We start from the raw sequence: 19,737 nt of genomic DNA on the forward strand, positions 1-19,737 counted from the left end.
TAGCAAAATATTCCAAATTTTAAGAAGATTCTCTCAACCAAACCCTAATCATGGTTAGTGAATTTGTTTTTAGTTGAGTATAGTTCTTTGTCACCGAATTGTGTTTAGACTTTGGTTAAGATTATAATTTCAAAATTCGGAATATTTTGTTATTGTTCTTAATAAAAGAACTAATATATTAATTCCCACAAATCTTAAGGGAGGGGATCATCTTTTTCCTCTTTTTTTTTTTTTTTGGGAGATTTTTTGATTAATTCCCACAAATCTTAAGGGAGAGGATACCCACAAATATTAAGGGAGAGGATGGTCAACATAAAAGAACAAAGGGAAGTTAGGAGATTTTTTTTTTCCCAACTCATTTAAGGTTATTACCAAACATAGGAAAATGAGATAGTTTTGTAGAAAACATTTTTTTTTTGAAAAATGACTCATTTTCTAGAAAATATTATCGCTAAAATTCAACAAACAGAGCTAGATCTTAATCCTTGTGGAGGATTCTGAATAGAATCTAGAGTAGAACATAAGGGAGTTCGAACCATGACCCAAGAAAAAACAATGTAATCTCTGCTGGCAAAAAGAAGATACTTAATCAATGTAATTGTGATTGATAAGACTGATATATTTTATTATATTGCATATAATATATTTTACATAATTTTCAGGTAATAAATTATGAACCAAACTTAGGGGAATGAGTTCATCTAAAAGATTTAGGTAGAAAACCATGTCTATGATGAATTGAGCACATCCTGCATAGATGCATCACCATGCCTTGAACTTGAAGAAAGATTTCTGTTGTCATCATGTATAATCACATCATCTGATCCTTCAGTGGAATTCCTCGTGTGATTCTACATATCATCAATACCAGGTGAAGGTTCAAAAACGTCAGGACTTGCTACATCATGTATCCTTGATTCTTCTCCCTTAAAGGTATATGAAGAGAGATCTTTTAGGTCAAAATGTTTTGCCATTTTAACTAATTTGGACCAACAAGAGTCGATAGGATTGTCGTCGCTCAAAACATGCCAATATGAGTAGAAGAACTTAAACACATAAACTAAGAGTGAGACCAAGGAAGCGATTCCTGCAATGATGAAGAGGCCCCCAAAGCTGTCTACACCAAGACTAGGACTATGTGAAGAGATTGTAGTACTTTGATCTTCGCAGGTAGTTTGACTTGAAAAGTACTTCTTCTCATATTCTAGGCTTTTACGTTTATCTTGAGTGACATTCAAGATTGCCCTCGAAACGTAAGGGACCAAAGGAGATCCTCTTCGAAAGGCCTGAAGAAACATGTTATAAAATTATATTATTTTTAAAAGAAAAGAAAAGAAAAGAAAAAAGATAGAATAATACACCAATCAAGGCCTTACTAAAAAAGTTGTTGCTTGTTGGTCTTATCGCATTCTTATTGCATTCATAAATAGGAAAGAATAATATGGGTGTATTTTTTTTGGGGGAGAGAGAGAGAGAGACTCACAAAGCCAAATCCATCAGTTTTGTAGATGGGCCCAACCATAGAGTACCTAAAGCAATACTTTGCAAGGAAGAGCTTGATATAGGGGATTTCGTCAAAAATAGCTGCAACCCCATCATTGTAGGTTCCCTTTGATAGTGCTTCATGATACTCCCCTGGGATCTCATATGCCTTTAAGTTGGACTCATTAAAACTTAGTTGATCTATTAGGAGCTCCTTAACAAAGGAATCCTTTAGATATCCAACATTATAACCCTTCTTTATAATCTCTTTTACATCAACAAATGTAGGTTGCAATCTTTGTACTGTTAACATTGAGGTTAAGTTTGCTGTATAACTTTGAGTCAAGATGAGTACCACGAAAATCCATATGATCAACACAAATCTTGACCAATTATTTACCACTCTCTCCCCTATTATCATTAAATTATTGTTAATATACACATGGATAAAGAATATTCATGTATGTAAATATATATGAGAGAGAGAGAGAGAGAGAGAGAGAGAGAGAGAGAGAGAGAGAGAGAGAGAGAGAGAATTACTATGAGCAAAGGCAAGTGTTGAGAAGGAGAACCAGAAAATCAAGCCAAGTTGTTGCTCTGGAGGGCCTCTAAAATCATTGTTTACTCGATGTTCAAGAGTCCATATTACCAAACCTGTAAAGATGAATGCTACACCAGTTGTTAACCACAGATTAATGCTTAGTGGCTTCAAGAAAATCCACAAGATTTTGCTCTCATCATCTTTCATCAAAACCACCATTGACACCCCCGATTCTGTATAAGGTAAAGTGAAATCAACATACAACGAGCGCCTAGCTACAATTGTTGTGTCTCCAACAACTGCATCGTAGTTCTACATTTAGAGAAAGAGAGAGTTATCTATTATCAACTTTGAAAAATGTTAAATGAAGTGATTAATTAACACGCACTTAAAATGAATAAAAACCAACTATCTGACTTTAAGTGTTCCGCTTTATATTTCACCTATCATAGCTTACTACACGTTTTTATTTATTTTTTCTTCATAAAGTAAAAAAAGTTTAAAATAGAAAAATAAAATAACAGTTAATAGGATAGCAGGTTTTTATTCATATGGTCATTAGCAAAAAAAAAAAAAAAAACCCACCAGAGTATTAATTTCCCCAAGAAGTTGATCGTATGTCCCTTTACTCTGCCTCGTTTTATTCGCGTAAGGAATAAACACGTAAGGAAGGGGGAAGGGTAATGCGCGAATCACATCCTTAAACACATCAATAGAGAACCCAGATATGATAAGAGGATTCCATTCCACTTTCACGAAATCTAAAAAACCTCCTTTCACTGGAACCCCAATCCTTAACTTCGTCGGCTGCTCTGATGTATATCCTGGCCAAATAGGTTGTTTTAGTTTGTCCTCTGAAATTTGATTTTTTGGGAGATTCTCATTTGAAGTTAAGTTTGTCTCTCGGGTCCAATGTCCAATAATCCTCTCTGTTCTTCCTATCACATTGAATAGTTCAAAGGCTGAAGGCTCCAACTGCCCCTTAACCAAATGAAAATTTCCGCTTAGGCCTTGAAATTTAGTAGTTAGAATTGTGTTGCGAAGCCTTGTACCCATTTCAAAAATTCCTAGAGCTGCAAGATCGACATTATTGTTGCTAGCATTTTGCTTCAAGAAGCTACAATGCACTATGCAGCCAGCCTTCTCCACTGCAATAGCCAATGCCCAAACTGTATCATATGCCCATAATCCAAAGAAGTTTAAGCTAGTAGTACTCTTGCTCTTTATTTTGATTGAGGTTAAGTTTCTCTTTTACATTTTCTTTCAAAATCTTTAAGATGTTTAGACGGCGGTATGTATGGCCTTATTCCCAATACCCCTTGCATCGAGTCCATAACCTTTGAGCCCATAGGATCTAGCAAAGATGATAAACCTGTTGTGAGGACCCATGCATACCCTTCGCTCATCATATCTGCCTCTTTTGCACGTACAAAGAGCTTTGAGCCAAGTGAAGCAGTCATGTGCACAATAAATATTCTTGCATGATTTTCCTTTAACTTGTTAAGCTCTTTGATGATTTCGATATTATTAGACGATGGATGAATGACACTTCTGTAAGGCACCCTAGTGTCAATCTCTTGTAAAGCATCCAATAAATATGGAATTAAACCATTGCCATAATCTGTGTCTTCATAAATAAGGACAATTTCCCGCCAACCAAAAGTATCAACAATGTTTGCTATGGCTTTAACCTGTACGCAGTCGTCTTGAGTTGTTCGTATGAAGAACTGGTTTTGGGATGGAGAAAGAGAAGGACTTGTGGCTGAAAAGGAAATGATGGGAACCTGAGCTTTGCGTCCGAGTTCTATCACAAACTTAGCTTGTGCTGACCGTTGAGGTCCTATAATGGCTTGCACTTCTTCATTCTTCATTAAATCCAGTGCTGGATTTCATTGCAACAGTAAATTACTTAGAAATTTGAAATTTTACTGGCAATGTTCAAAACAACTACTATAACAACAGTACACTGATAATAAACTTTATGAATACATTCTGGAAAATATTAACACATTGAAACTAGACACCAGGATATTTTATCAATGTCTAATTTGGTTCATAACTGTTAGGACCAAGGGCATAACTACTGCACCAAAAGCTATAGCTGACGGTAAGGGTGGCAGCACAGCACCAATAAGTTGACTAAGACTTGGCCCAACTTTACCTCCGTCTCTAGTAGGATGTTAGACTTGGCCCATTACGCCTCTGCCCAATAATACCACTCCCAACACCTACACACGTGCAGCAGGGAGCCGAACTTGTGACCTATTATGATACCAATTGTCGAACCTAAGCTATGTCACTTAATCTCAAAACCAATTGGTGATAAGGAAAATACACTCAAAATCTTTTATGGCATTTGACATAGCGCCCCGTTGGCCTTTTTTTAGAGCAATTGCAGGGAGTTGAATTATAATTCCCCAATAATAACTTATAAAAATAATAAGAGAAAAAAAAAATACGAAGAAACAAGAGTTTTAACAAAAGGAAAAACAAAAAAAGAACTTAATTTCATAATAAATTTAAAATTTATATTAATCAAATTCTTTTTGCAGTAATTCATTATGCTATACAAAGGAAGGAGATAATTACATAATAAATTGAAAAGATTATATTAATCAAAATAACAAAAATTGACATAAGTTTCACTTGGTATATAGTCAACTACTAAAAATGATACAAGTGAAAAAACCCTTAATATATAGGGCAAAACTTATGTACAGTACCTTAGATGTTGTTCCTTAAGTTCTCATCTTAAAATTTTGTCATGTGGCTACTTAACTAAAAAATACACTTCTATCTAATGAGAAAAAAGCCACATGGCAAAACTTTGAGAAGTGAAACTAAGAAACAAAACCTAAATACTATACCTGAGTATTGTGAAAAATTATGAAATAATCTATTTACGTAATGTCAAAGAGTAGAGAAGAGAAAATATGACACAAGGAATTTACGTGGTTTGACACTAAGTCTACATCCACAGGAGGTGATAGAATAAAGCTTAATTATAATTTTGGAGATTACAACAATAGCTTAAAGACACTCTCACAAATCCAAACCCCAAATACACCTTTGATTCTCTCACAAATAAATAGAAAACACCCTATTGTATTTAGACAAAAGTTGCAAAACACTCTAGCTTCCTATCTCTACGCACACAGAAGAAGCTCTTTGCTATCTCTATCTCAATAGAAGCTCTCTTGCATCTTCTCTCAAAAACACCATCTATTTATAGCTAGATGTTCAGCCGAAATGTCAATAGACTTAATAATTCAAAGAAGATGGTAAGCATTTATTGCCAATGAGTGATCCATTTCGGCTACAAAAGATGAAAGCAAACTTTGGATTTCATGTCAGAATGTTGTTCTTGCTTTTTTGACAATTCATGCAAGACAGCAACATCATTTAATGTTGGCTTGTAATATCAAGCCTCCGACACTAAAATTCAATCCATTCCAACACTAAGTCATAGATAAACATAAAACAATGATTAATATACTATCTTTTAATGAATTTTTACATTTAAATATCACTTAGTATTCAAAATTAATGACTTTTTGTTTTCGAAATTGGTATAAAATACTCATTGTTTATTTCTTTATTTTCCAATTCAAGTCTTAGCTTTCCCATGCACTCCATTCATAAAGAGGTTATGAAGTTTATCACAACTACTGTACGGATCAGGCCCTAGGCCCATTGGGCTTTGGGACCCGGCCAGGCAGCCTAATACGTCACCCTACCCTCATTTTTGACCTGAGACCTTGATCTGGACACCTCAAGGCCCATTTTGGGCCCTGGAGCCAAAACAAGGATGCACTAGCATGAATAACCTAATCAAACCCCTCCCGATCATCTCTAGCCTGGTCGGGAGCGATATTGTTCGGAGACACCCTGTACTCGGCTGCCCGGTAATGCCTTTGAGAACATTGCTGTTGAGCTGGCTCCTAAAGGTGGGAATTAATTCCATTGCCACTACCACCTTTCTGACAGAACATCCACTTTGAGATAATGGAATTGGACTCTCATTCACACTAGTAAGGGGGAGCAATCATTACACCTCCACTTCTCTTAGCCTATAAATAGGAGAAGAGGAGGAGGAAGAGGGGTTGGCAATTCTAGAGAGAGAGCACTCAGAAAAAGAAGTGCTATCAATCTAAGAGAGAAAGGGAGCAACTCTCTGAGGTAAAGAGAAGAGTTTGAGGAAACAAGAGTGTATTTGGGTCACCAAGCATAGAACCACCCCTGGTAGGAAATTCAAAACCCACAATACAAATAGATTATGAGCCCAAGTAGAGGTTGAGCCCAATAACCATATTTTGGGTATGCACAATTAGCGTCGGCTGTGAGGATCTCCTACAAAGCTGTGGTTTTGTCAGGATGTGCACAGGAAAATGTCTGGGGGTCAATCAGGTAGTTATGCTAAAAGTGGTTCTAGGAGGTCTTCATAAGGATCCACCTAGCGGGAAAGAAGGCAGAAAAGATGTGAAGATAGGGAGTATGAGGAGGAAGGGCAATCTGGCCTCGAAGAGGGGTTGTTTCAAATGTACCACACAATGTTCGGCATTTCGGGGCGTAATCATTTTGACAAAAGGGATGAAGAGCTCGGGCAAAAGGACGAGGAACTTGAGCGCCTAGGAAGGTTGGTCAGGGATTTAGAGTTGGAAGTGAGAGGTAGGCATTGGATAAGGGGCCATGAGGAGAGGGGAGGAGGATCGACCAACGTGGGAGGTCACTATGGAGAAGGGTCCCATCAATTCGAATCTCACCAATACTGGGATCGTTCACGAGAATATGCAGACCTGGACTCGATTTCCCCAGAGGAGTGACGACCCTGAAATGCTGTCATGTACGCTATAAGCCATGCATTACACCGAGTTGCCCGATCACCATTCTCAAGGAACATCGAAAGGGCCCCTATGTCGAGCAGATTTACATGACCACCATTCAATTCATATGATGGAAAGACGGACCCGGTAGAACATATAAGCCATTATATTCAAATGATGTCTTTGCACTCTCATAACAATGCGCTTATGTGTAAGGTATTTCCTTCAAGTCTTGGTCCCACTACTTTGAGGTGGTTCAGTGGGTTGAGGAAAGGTTCGATCCACAGTTTTTCTAAATTGATTCAAGAGTTTGGCATCCAGTTCATGACCTGCAGCCGAGTTCTGCAGCCTGTGAATGCCCTGCTATCAATGAAAATGGGGGTGGGGAAAACGATCTGCAGCTACGCTAACCAATACTGGGAGTTGTGCAACGAGATTAGCAGAGGCAATGAGAAAATCGCAGTGAGTACCTTTCGGATGGGATTGCCCGAGGACTCTGAGTTGCGAGGCTTATTGACAAGGATACCTCTCGAGGATATGAGGTAGTTAATGAGGCATATTGAAGAATATAAACGGTTAGAGGATGATCAGTTGCAGAGTAAAGGTAAGGCCCTGGTTATAAATCATCCTCAACAGAGCGGTTTTCAGGCAAGACCCCGGAAAGATTTGAGGATCTAAGGGCCGAGAGCGCAAATGGGGGAGGTGAATGTGACATTCAAGGAGCCAGTGAAAAGGATCATAGATCGAATTAAGAACGAGTCATACTTTCAATGGCCAAACAAGATGGAGGGAGACCCGCCTAGGAGAAATCAGAACCTGTATTGTACTTACCATAAAGATAAGGGACATACCACTGAACAATCCAGGGTGTTAAGAGATCATTTAGAGCAGTTGGTGAAAGCAGGATACTTGAAAGAATTTGTGGTCAATCCTAGGAATCAGGAAGCTGGGCAAGGTGCCCAGCCTCTTGGGAATCCTTTCCCACCCCCACTGGGAGTGATAGAAGTCATCCACCTAGCTCCAAGAGGCACTCAAGTGTCCAGCAGAAGAGGGGTGTTAGCCGTGGTATTGGCGAAAAGTTGCACGAGTGATTAACCTTCCGAGAAAAAGTTGAGGTATTCTCGAGAGCCCATTGCCTTTAATAATGATGATTTGGTGGGCATGATTCAACCACACGATGATACTTTGGTGGTTACAGCCCGGATAAATGGTTTCATAGTAAAGAGGGTAATGATAGATTAGGGGAGTGAAGTTGAGGTGTTATATCTTAACCTGTACAAAGGGCTTGGCTTGAAGAAGGAAGATCTGTTCAAGTACAATATGTCGTTGATGGGGTTTGATAGCCAGATGGTGATCCCAGAAGGGCAGATCTTGCTTCTTGTAAATATGGAAGGCAAAGAGGTGATGGTAACGTTCATAGCGGTCGCTTCGTTTTCTCCATACGCGGCGATTCTAGGAAGGCCATGGATTCATACAATAGGGGCAGTACCGTCCACCCTACATGTGAAAGTCAAATTCCACACGGAGCGGGGTATTGCCATAGTGAGAGGAAACCAGCAAGTGGCCAGGCAATGCTTGGTAGCTGCAGTTGGCCAGGGAATAAAATAAAAGGAGTCAACCGAGAAGACTCCCTCGTAGCAATTACGGAAACCCCAAGAGGGAGTGGGGGCTAGCTGTGTTGAGGACTTGGTAAGAGTAAGGATATTGCCAGATGATGATAGGAATTTTCTAATAGAAGCAAGTGTGGAGAACAAAGAGAGGGTAGAGATGCTGTTGTTCCTTGTGCAGAATGTGGACATGTTCACCTGACGCTAACTATCATTATATTGTGATAACATTTGGGTTGAAGAATGGTGGGGCCACATACCAACGGATGATGACGAGAATGTTCCAAGATAAGATCGGGCGGACGGTCGAGGTGTACATTGATGATATGGTGGTAAAAAGCAAACAGAAGGCACAACATATTGAAGTTCTTAAGGAGGTATTCGAAGTACTTCGGCAGCACAAGTTGCACCTCAATGGGAACAAGTGTGCCTTTGGAATGGGGGCTAACAAGTTCCTAGGGTACGTGATCACGAACGAGGAATAAAAGTCAACCCTGACCAAATTGAAGCCGTGAAATGCCTCAAGTTGTTGAGTAATCTGAAGGAAGTCCAAGTGCTGATCGGCATGTTAGCTGCCCTTAACTAGTTCATTTCCAAGTTTACCAATTGTTGCCGTCCATTTTACCAACTCTTGAAGAAGTGGAGGGGATTCCAATGGAATGAGGAGTGTGAAAAGGCTTTTCAGGACTTGAAGGAATATTTGATGCAGGCACCTATGTTGATGGCCCTAGAGCCCGGGGAGGAGTCGGAACATGCCGTGAATATCGTGCTTCTAAGGGATTAAGAAGTGTAACAACCTGTGTATTATATAAAGAAGACCCTGGTTGACACCGAGACAAGAAACTTGCCTCTAAAGAAGTTGGTGTTAGCACTAGTGCACGCTACGAGGAAGCTGCCTTATTATTTTCAAGCTCACACTGTCTATGTGTTGACCAAATATCCCTTACAGTCACTGTTGAAGAGATCCAATTTCACGGGCCGAATAGCCAAATAGGGAACCTAGCTTAGCTTCTTTGATATCAGGTACCGGTCAAGGAGTTTGATGAAAGGCCAAATTCTTGCTGATTTTGTTGCAAAGTTTTCCTTGAAAAAAGAGATAAAGGTAATTTGTCATGTGGACTGTCGCCCATGGAAGGTATTTGTGGATGGTGCTTCTAGTTCAATGAGGGCAGAGGCTGGGATTCTTATCATCACTCTAGAAGGGATAAGGTTGGAACATTCTTTCCGATTGGGATTTAGGGCCTCTAACAACAAAGCTGCGTATGAAGCCTTGCTCGCTGGATTGAGAGTTGTTCTGGATATGGGTGCACAGGAAGTTGAGGCCTACTTGGATTCTCGGTTAGTGGTTAGCCAGGTGCAGGGCAATTTCGAAGCCCGAGATTCCCGAATGAAGGAATACTTGCGTGTGGTAAGGTAGGTAATGAGTTAGTTTCTTAAGGCAAAAGTGGTCCAAGTGGCCCGGGGGCAGAATAGACACGCAGACTCTCTGGCCACATTGGCGTCGTCAATGACAAAGGAGGTACCTTGGATAATCAAGGTAAAACTCGTAGTAGAACCAAGTATCAATGTAAAAGTATGTGTTTTGCTAGTGACAACGGTTGAACCATATTGGATGGATCCGATCATCTACTTTTTAGCCAAGGATCTCATGCCTTCCGATTAGAAGGAAGCAGAGAAAGCAAGCCAGACAGCTGCTCGGTATTGGTTATCAGCTGATCGTAAGCTGTATCGAAGATCTTTTGACAAGACCTACCTGTAATATTTACACCCTAGCAAGGTTGAAGGACTCTTGACCGAGCTACATGAGGAGTGTACAGCTGTCACATGGGGGGATGTTCATTAGCCCACCGGGTAATGACTCAGGAATTTTGGTGGCTGCAAATGCAAAAAGATGCTAACGAGTATGCGTGGAAATGTGAGCTGTGTTAAAAGCACGCCTCTATGATCCACCAACCAACAGGAAGCTTGAATTTCATTAGTAGCCCTTAGCCTTTTGCGTAGTGAGGGCTAGATATCGTTGGTCCATTCCCTTGGGCAACAGAAAACCGAAGGTTTGTCCTAGTAGCCATGGATTACTTCACCAAATGGGCAGAGGTAGAGGCATTGGCGAACATTTGGGATGTGGATGTTAAGAAGTTCGTATGGAGGAATATAGTGACAAGGTTTAGGGTACCAGAGTCCCTAATATCAGACAACGGGTTGCAGTTTGACAGCAAAGCTTTTTGCGAGTTTTGTGGCAGTCTTGGCATCACAAACCAGCATTCTACCTCGGCATATCCTCAGAGCAATAGTCAAGCCGAGGCTACCAATAAGGTCATTGTGAATGGGTTGAAGAGGAGATTAGAAAGTGCTACGAGCAGGTGGGCAGAATAGTTGCCTAGTGTTCTGTAGGTATACCGAATAACCCCAAAAAGATCCATGGAAGAAACCTTGTTCTCCATAACATATGGAGCGGAAGCAGTCATACCAGCAGAAATAAACATGTGTAGTGCCTAGGTTTTAGGATTCAATCCCGTCGAAAATTCAGAGTTGATGCTGAAAAAATTGAACTTGTTGGAAGAACACCATGAATTGGCGACTATACGACTGGCTGAATATCAACAAAAACTTGCCTGGAGATACAACACGGACGTGAGGAAAAGGGATTTTGAAGCAGAAGATCTAGTACTTCGAAAGGTAGTGGGGAATACACAAGACATCAATGTAGGAAAGTTAGCACCAACTTGGGAGGGACCATATAGAATTACCGCCATTGTGGGCGCAGGGGCATATTATTTGGAGGATTTAGACGAAAAACCTCTTCCCTGGCCTCAGAGCAACAGTCAAGCCGAGGCTACCAATAAGGCCATTGTGAACGGGTTGAAGAGGAGATTAGAAGGTGCTAAAAGCAGGTGGGCAGAAGAGTTGCCTAGTGTTATGTGGGCATACCGAATAACCCCAAAAAGATCCACGGAAGAAACCCCGTTCTCCCTAACATATGAAGCGGAAGCAGTCATACCAATAGAAATAAACATATGTAGTGCTTAGGTTTCAGGATTCAATCCCGCCAAAAATTTGGAGTTGACGCTAAAACAGTTGAACTTGTTGGAAGAACGCCAGGAATCGGCGACTATACAGCTGGCTGAATATCAGCAAAAACTTGCCCGGAGATACAACAAGGATGTGAGGAAAAAGGAGTTTGAAGCAAGAGATCTGGTACTTCGGAAGGTAGTGGGGAATACACAAGACGTCAATGCAGGAAAGTTAGCACCAACTTGGGAGGGACCATATAGAATTACCGCCATTGTGGGCACAAGGGAGTATTATTTGGAGGATTTAGACGAAAAACCTCTTCCCTGGCCGTGGAATGCCCACAATTTGAAAAAATTCTGCCACTGATTCTCAGTACACGGGGGTACATATTAGGTGTAATGGTATATGTGCATATTGTTAATTAATACGAAAGTGATGTTTATCCATACAGGTGTATTTATACTTATAAGTCCATTGTTAACTCATTATCCCTGGTCAACAAACGCGAGTACTGAAAAATTATCCTAAGGACAGAAACTTGTGCCCAGTTCGATTTTCATCACCAAACAGGTAGAAACCTAATTTCAAAATTTAGTCAAGGACAGAAACCTGCTCCCAGTTCAATTTTCATCACCGAACAGGTGGAAACCTAATTTCAAAATTTGCTCAAGGATAGAAACCTGTTCCCGATTCGATTTTCATCACCGGATAAATGAAAACCTAATTTCAAAGTTTGCAAGGACAGAGACCTGTTCCCAATTCGTTTTTCATCACTGGACAGGTGGAAATCTAATTTAAAATTTTGCTCAAGGACAGAAACCTGTTCTCGATTCAACTTCCATCACCAGACATGTGGAAATCTAATCTCAAATTTTATCTAAGGACAGGAATCTATTTCAAGAATATAAATTTGCTTCTCGGATTCTATTCTAGATATCGGGAACAAGGGGGATTACATCGAATTATTCGGGGGGTGAAACCGATCTCTCAGATTTAATCCAAACCACAGGAAGGTAATTACCTTACACTAAATCTTCCTAGATGAACCAAACTAGATCAAATTCAATTCTTATTGACGAGGAGCCAATTCTTTCTTGACATAAGCGACCTTTTCCAAACCATCCTGAGCATTATACATGCGCAGATATAGTTTATCCTTTTAAGTGCAAACAAGAAAATAGTTTCAATCACCGTTCAGAGTGAAACTGTGATTAGACTACCTGGTCATTAGGAATATATATACATAAAAGAAAGAAATAAACAAGCAGGCAGAACATGACAGAAAAGAATAGCTTAGTAGCAAACATTCACAAATTTGGATAAACCAAATGTTTGTTCACCTAAGGAAAGCAAGCAAAATAAATCATTGTTCTGTCACCACAACCCGGTGACGGTAGGAAAACCAAGTAAAAATAAAGAAAATCAAACTAAGGAAAAGGAGCAGAAATTAAATCTAGGTATCAAGTTAAAGGATCAGCAAGTTGGAGTTGGGCAGCGTCCTCAGATGGTTGTTCTGTTACATTCTCGGTTGGCTAAGTTGATGAAGGTGGCTAAAGTTGAACATTCTCAACCGATGGATCGCTAGCACGGAGGTTATTGGTAACTTCCAAGTTGACTAACTCCATGTAGGAGTCAATTGTCTACACCAACTCCCTCATGCTAAGAGTCTCTTCCTCATCAACAGGGCCGAAAGGATTCTAGATGGTGGGAGAGGAAACCGAGAAGGGGATCTGGCCAGGGTTCCTTAATAGGGAGTCTTCACGGACCCCCATGGCTTGTAGTGCGGCCAACCACCCCTCCTTGAATCTAAGCTTCTGGGCTTAATGAACGACTAGCTCTACGAAGTTCTCTGCATCAGCAAAACCCTCGATGTACCATTTTTTCTCACAAGCTTCTAGGGCTGCCTTCAAATCAACTAACTCCTCTGCTTGAGCAATGTTCAAGCTCTTGGCCTCCGCCAGCTTAAGCCCGGTCTCGCCTAGCTTCATCTCCAGCTTTGTGGACCTCTTTTCTGCCAATACTCTGGCCTTCTTGGACGCCGCAGCTTTTTTCTCCGCAACCTCGACAGGCCTCACCTTTTCCTTCGCTGTAGCTGCAGTAACCTCTTTGAGAGCCTTCTCCTAATCAGCATCCTCGAAGAGCTCTTTCAGCCTCCCATCAAGGACATAGGTCAACTATGCAACCTCATACCGTAGCAATGATAAGTATGAAAGCAAAAGGAATGCATGCACATCAAAACAAATGGGAAACAAAGGGATAAGAGATTACCACTATGGTGTGCCACTGCAACTGCCTAGCCACAGACTCCTCAATTTCATCCACGAAAACATGGACATCCTCGGGCAAAAGGATGCCCTGCACCAGACTCTGGGCAACTCGCCCCTATTCTCCTTAGGACCATATCCTTACACTAGCGGATGCAGGCAAGGGCTTGTCTTTGAGCTTGAAGATGGGTTATCAGCTCACCTTGGACTAAAAGGAGGAAGCCACATTTGTCCCAACCTGGGTGGGCGGCTCCCAGATAGTGATTCCTCTAGACATTTGAGGGGGAGTCCTTATGGGCACATCCCCTAGACCTGAGAGAGGTTGCTCGGTCATACGCTGTCTCTTCCGAGAGCGGCTGAGGGTAGGAGGAAGGGGAGTGGAGTTTCTACCCCTGGGTTCTTGCTGTTGTAGGGGTGGTCGAGCTCCGGGCAGGAAGCGGCCAATAGTCATCATCTGCCTAGTCATCATCTTGTCACCAAGGTCAGATTTTGCTCCCGAGGAGTTGACTGATTCGGCCGCTACTAGCTCGGCTACTTGAAAGCCAAAGCGTCCCTTACTAGTGCGAGTTCATTCGAGGCTGTATATCGCGAGCCGAGATCATGGGCGTCGCCTACAGTAAGTTGTGGGGGGAGGAGGTTGGCGTGCTGAACGTTGATATACGATAACAATGGGCTATCCACTAATAAGGCCGGCCCAAACGGCTGCCAAGTTGTATAAACAGGAGTGTAACTGAGAATAAGGTGCAACGCCCAGAGCTATCCGTTGGAATGAGGTGCAACACCCAGAGCTATCCGTTGGAGTTTACAAAAATTTTGGACCGGAGCACGAAAAATAGATCTCTCATATGCACTACTCGAATATCTGGCCTGAACCTTTTGCTATCTACATCAAAATAACACAAACGTTGGTTAACACCTATTTAAGCAAGTCAATCACAAGCAAAACACAAGTGAAGAGTAAAGGATGTTCGGTACCGACCAACATCATGTGGTGTGAGTGGGCAGGGGAGCTCGTCGACAAGCCAATTTCCACTCACCCGAACATATTCCCTCACAGAATTGCGACTAGAATCAGGAAGGCATGATATAAGCCTTACCCGTAAATCCCTAGCTTTTAAATAATAGTTAGACTTAATATTTCCATACAAATTGTACATGAAATTTACGTCATGGTGGTCCAATTGTAACCTGTATATCTGGTTTAATCTACTGACGCAGCTAACTACCCAGTAAAAATTAGGAGGAAGTTGGTCAGGACATAGACTGTAAGACCTAAGGGTACTAAGCAAAAAAGGGTCCATGAGGAATCTAACCCCTCCCTCTAAGATTTCCATTAAAGGAAAAAATGCAGTATTGGGCCCAGAACGACGATGTAAAGCAATATCGCCCTCATGGCAATATGCCACATCCACATCTCCTAGGATGTTGAAAGCTTCCCTAAAGTTGTCTAAAGACACCTCAAAGGACAAAAGGTGAGAAAACCCCATTCTAAAATTCTAAAATGAGGAAAAGAAACTAAAGAAAAGGAAAATGAAGAGAAGAGGAGATGAAAACTTACTAGAACTCTAGGAAGAAGTGCTCGTAGATGAAAGATCTGAACATAGGAAGAGTATGCTCAGTAGAGAGTAATTTTTGAGAAGTAGGAAAGCAAAGAGTGATCTGAGGACACAAATAGGACTATTTATAGCGATGAAAGAAATTAATGAAGAGGAAGGCGGGAAAATCTTTATGGCTTCCTCTTGTAACCCTTACACACGTGGGCTTGGTTCACGAACCATTAGACTTTGATGACAGTTAAATGTGACAGCCTGGCATGGCGCTCCAATTGAGAAAGCATTGATGGCTGTCTCATCTGCTCAGTAGCCAACAGTTGGGCTTCCCGAGGAATCACAAGTGCCACACAGATTGTCCTTGATTCGCTCCCGATAGCCGGGCACGAATCAAGGGGCTATTGTACAGATTAGGGCCCCAGGCCCATTGGGCCTTGGGACTTGGCTAGGAGGCTTAATACGTCACTCTGCCCTCATTTTTGACTTGCGACCTCGATCCGAACACCTCAAGGCCCATTTTGGGCCCTCGAGCCAAAACAAGGCTGCACTAGCATGATTAACCCAATCAAACCCCTCCCAATCATCTCTAGCCTGGTCGGGAGTGATATTGTTTGGAGACACCCTGTACTCGGCTGCTCGGTAGTGCCTTTAAGAACATCGCTGTTGAGCTGGCTCCTAAAGGTGGGAATCAATTCCATTGCCACTACCACCTTTCTGACGGAACATCCACTTTAAGATGATGGAATTGGACTCTCATTCACACTAGTAAGGGGGAGCAATCATTACACCTCCACTTATCTTAGCCTATAAATAGGAGAAGAGAAGGAGGAAGAGGGGTTGGCAATTCTAGAGAGAGAGCACTCAGAAAAAGAAGTGCTATCAATCTAAGAGAGAAAGGGAGCAACTCTCTGAGGTAAAGAGAAGAGTTTGAGGAAACAAGAGTGTATTTGGGTCACCAAGCATAGAACCACCCCTGGTAGGAAATTCAAAGCCCACAATACAAATAGATTGTGAACTCAAGTAGAGGTTGAGCCCAATAACCATATTTTGGGTACGCACAACTACAAAACTAATACTTTACAATATGCCAATAATTTATTGTAAAATGGTGAAGGTGAAGGGACAAAACTATTTCTAGACTCCTTTTCCAAAAAACAAACAAACAAACAAACAAACAAAACAAAACAAAAAAGAGAGAAGAAAAAAAGAAGCTATTTCTAGACTAAGGGAACCCCTAAGATTTTTTATTTTATATTAAAAAAAAAAAATAGTGTGCATGTGCATAAGATTAAGGTTTTAAATTTGGAGAAAAAATATACTTGGCCCCCTCAAATTGAATATTTTCCAAAAAAAATAAAGTGGTTATCTAGTTCATTCCTGTAGTACGTGGTCCTTCCTAGAACAAACATCCCATTTACTTAACAGATTCCTAAGTGTTTTTTTGTATCAACTTTTTTGTCAACTTATTTAATTTTTTTTTTAAATATTCAAACAATTTTTGGTTTTTTTAAAAAACAATTGTGTTTGACTCTTTAGTTTCTTGTTAGGATCCAAAGTTTAAAAAATTACATATTTGGGGTTTGGATGTCGTCGTGTTTGACTACATCTAAATGATTTGATTCTTTTTTTTTTTTTTTTGGTTTTTTTCTTAAAAATATACTCGCAAACACTAGTTAGTTTTTAGTTATAATATGTGACTTTTCCAATCATAAATGTTGTGAAAATTAGGCGTTGCAAGAAAATGTGAAAATGGCATTTTTTAATGAACTCTTAGTTTTTGTACATTGAAATTAAAATCGCAACAAAGCTTATCTCAAAATCAAAACTAGATAATTTTTGGGATTTAAAATAACATTGAGTTCCATTTTATTATGTTATTGAGTTTAAATATATTAGCAAACAATTATTTTTCATATTTTTTCTTTTACTGATCGAATAGATATTAGTTGCATTTGTGTTAGAACCTCTTTCTCTCTCCCTTGTGTGTGTGTATTTGTTTCTAAATAAATAAATTAAAAAGAAAAAAAAAAAAAAAAAAAAGGTAATTGTCCCACATTGATTAAAAGAATGTGTTGTGTGTAATATAACTTGTCATACCATCTCTTAAAAGTTACCATAGCTTTTGAGTGGAGTTGTGGTATGCCTTTGTGTTAATTGTTAAAACTCATTTCCCTCTCTCTTGTATGTGTGTTTGTTTCTTCCAAAAAAAAAAGGGTAATTGTTCCGCATTGCTTAAAAGAATGTGATATGTGTAGTATAACTTGCCCTACCCTCTCTTAAAAGTTACCGTAGCTTTTGAATGGAGTTGTGGTATACTTTTGTGTTTGAACTCATTTCCCTCTACGTTGTGTGTGTGTGTGTGTTTGTTTCTATATATATATATATATATATTTATAAAAGAATAGATATTAGTTTACATTTTTCATATATTAATACAGTTTTGAGTATTTGTGTATATCTTGTTATTGAAAGGTGATTTTTTTTTTTTTTTCAAACTTTGGCCCTCCAAAGAGAATATCTTGGTTCTGTCCCAGTGAAGATATATATTTATAGGACCTAAACTCAACTTGACTATAAATGTTCAAAAATTTGTATGTTATAATTCGTTTGTTTCACTATAAAATATTATATATGTAAAATATTTTCAAGTATTTGGTAGCACATATAAATTTTTTTTAAACACAAACCACCAAAACCGGTAATTTAGGTACAATGACCAAGCCACATTTTTCATATATTAATACAGTTTTGGGTATTTGTATATATCTTGCTATTGAAAAGTGATTTTTTTTTTTTTTTTCAAACTTTGGCCCTCCAAAGAGAATATCTTGGTTCTGTCCCTATGAAGATAGATATTTATAGGACCTAAACTAAACTTGACTATAAATGTTCAAAAATTTGTATGTTATAATTCGTTTGTTTCACTATAAAATATTATATATGTAAAATATTTTTAGTAAAATATTTTCAAGTATTTGGTAACACATAAAAATTTTTTAAACACAAACCACCAAAACCGGTAATTTAGGTACAGTGACCAAGCCACCAGCTTCAATGACCAAACCGTCAACACCAGCCACTAGACCAGTGGCCGAACCAGCGACCACTAGATGGGGGTTGGGGGGGAGTCACTGTCAACAGAGAATATTTTCAAGTTTGACCAAATTTTACAATAAAACAAACAAAATATATTGATGAAAATATTTTTAATAAAATATTTTACAAAAAAAAAAAAAAAATGGAGCATTAGTATCGTGGAGGAGCAAATTTTCTCGGTGCTTTATTTGAGAGTGAGATACATTTGTTTAATTTTGTTAATATAAGGACAAGGGTTTGCAGTCATTTACTAAAGTTGCTAATGGAAAAGAAAATAATGATAGTTATTTTCATTTAAAATGAATCCATTCCATGATACAATTAAATTTTATAATTTTAAAAGCATAAAGACTACCAAGTAACATAAGTATGTACTATGTACACACTACACAATAGTACACTATAGATCCAAATTAAAGACAGAATCTTAACATTAAAATTGACAAGATAAGGACTTTGAAACGAAAAATGAAAACATCCTAATCTTAAAAATCTTCTTACGAGAAGCTGTGTAGGCCGCCTATCCTAGTGTATGTAACACTTTTCCTTGCTTTTTAGATGAATTATTGTCAAGATTTTCGGGGAAAAAATATTTTCCAGTGGTATTTCATCATGTGGAGCGATATATGCACAACTTATATGTTTTCATTTGTGTGAGAGCTAGCTTGTGCTTATATTATATAATGTGCATATATGTGAAACATTAAGTTTTACGTCCGTACCTGCAGATGCTGCAGCAATTACATCATTCCCAGAATCCTTTGTGAGGAGAGAAAGTCTTGTGCTATAGTTATGATTCACAGCATAGAAGTCTGAGAGTGCCATGGACATATACCTCTTTGCCACTCTTCCAACCGGGGACTTCAAATCAAGAACTACTCCAATTGGTATCAACTCATTTGCCATCACCAAAGGCTCATAACCACAAAGGCTGAGACTGAGCAAAAGAAAGGATTGGAATTTAGAAAGTAGGGGCTTCTGGTTTGTCATTGTCATGGACATTGTCAAGCTAACCTTTGCTAATTGCTAGATGGAGAGGACTACGCGTTAATTGTATTGACTTATAAACATATGGCTTACATTCCATGTGGAATTTTGAGGCAGCTTACATCACACAAATGAGGCCATTAAGTACTATATGTTTGAAAATAGCGTCATTGCCATAATTGTTTGATATTGACTTTGGTTATTAGGCTCAAAATGAGGAAAATACTCAGATAGTTCCATCAAAATAATGCTAAGACCACAACATGTTTAAATGGTAAGTCGTAAGTGGTGAAGTTGTGGACCTACATTAACCCATTACTTTTACTTTACCATTTACAATTTGTCACGTGAAAAAGTTATGGCAAAAGTTATAGT

The 19,737-nt window shown here is 39.4% G+C and overlaps 1 protein-coding gene across 1 annotated transcript; it reads right to left on the minus strand.

The window, feature by feature from the left end:
- Positions 1-627: 627 nt before the first annotated feature.
- On the minus strand, positions 628-19,420 carry LOC112022235 (glutamate receptor 2.8-like). Its single transcript, XM_065777204.1, has 6 exons — positions 19,098-19,420; positions 3,278-3,905; positions 2,609-3,245; positions 2,023-2,335; positions 1,484-1,893; positions 628-1,286 (listed from the first exon to the last, which is right to left on the minus strand). The coding sequence occupies exons 1-6, from the start codon at positions 19,375-19,377 to the stop codon at positions 852-854; spliced, it is 2,703 nt and encodes a 900-aa protein (XP_065633276.1). The 5' UTR covers positions 19,378-19,420; the 3' UTR covers positions 628-851.
- Positions 19,421-19,737: the final 317 nt, after the last annotated feature.

Source organism: Quercus suber, unplaced genomic scaffold, assembly GCF_002906115.3.
Source record: "Quercus suber isolate HL8 unplaced genomic scaffold, Cork oak 2.0 scaffold_151, whole genome shotgun sequence".
NCBI classification, from domain to species: domain Eukaryota; kingdom Viridiplantae; phylum Streptophyta; class Magnoliopsida; order Fagales; family Fagaceae; genus Quercus; species Quercus suber.

Excerpts from the sequence above, each read along its gene's own strand:
- LOC112022235 (XM_065777204.1), bottom strand. The coding sequence starts at position 19,377 with ATGTCCATGACAATGACAAACCAGAAGCCCCTACTTTCTAAATTCCAA. Across the intron at positions 3,246-3,277 it reads AAAGATTTTGAAAGAAAATG|GAGCAAGAGTACTACTAGCT; the intron begins TAAAAGAGAAAC and ends AATCAAAATAAA. Across the intron at positions 1,894-2,022 it reads AACACTTGCCTTTGCTCATA|GGGAGAGAGTGGTAAATAAT; the intron begins GTAATTCTCTCT and ends TAATGATAATAG.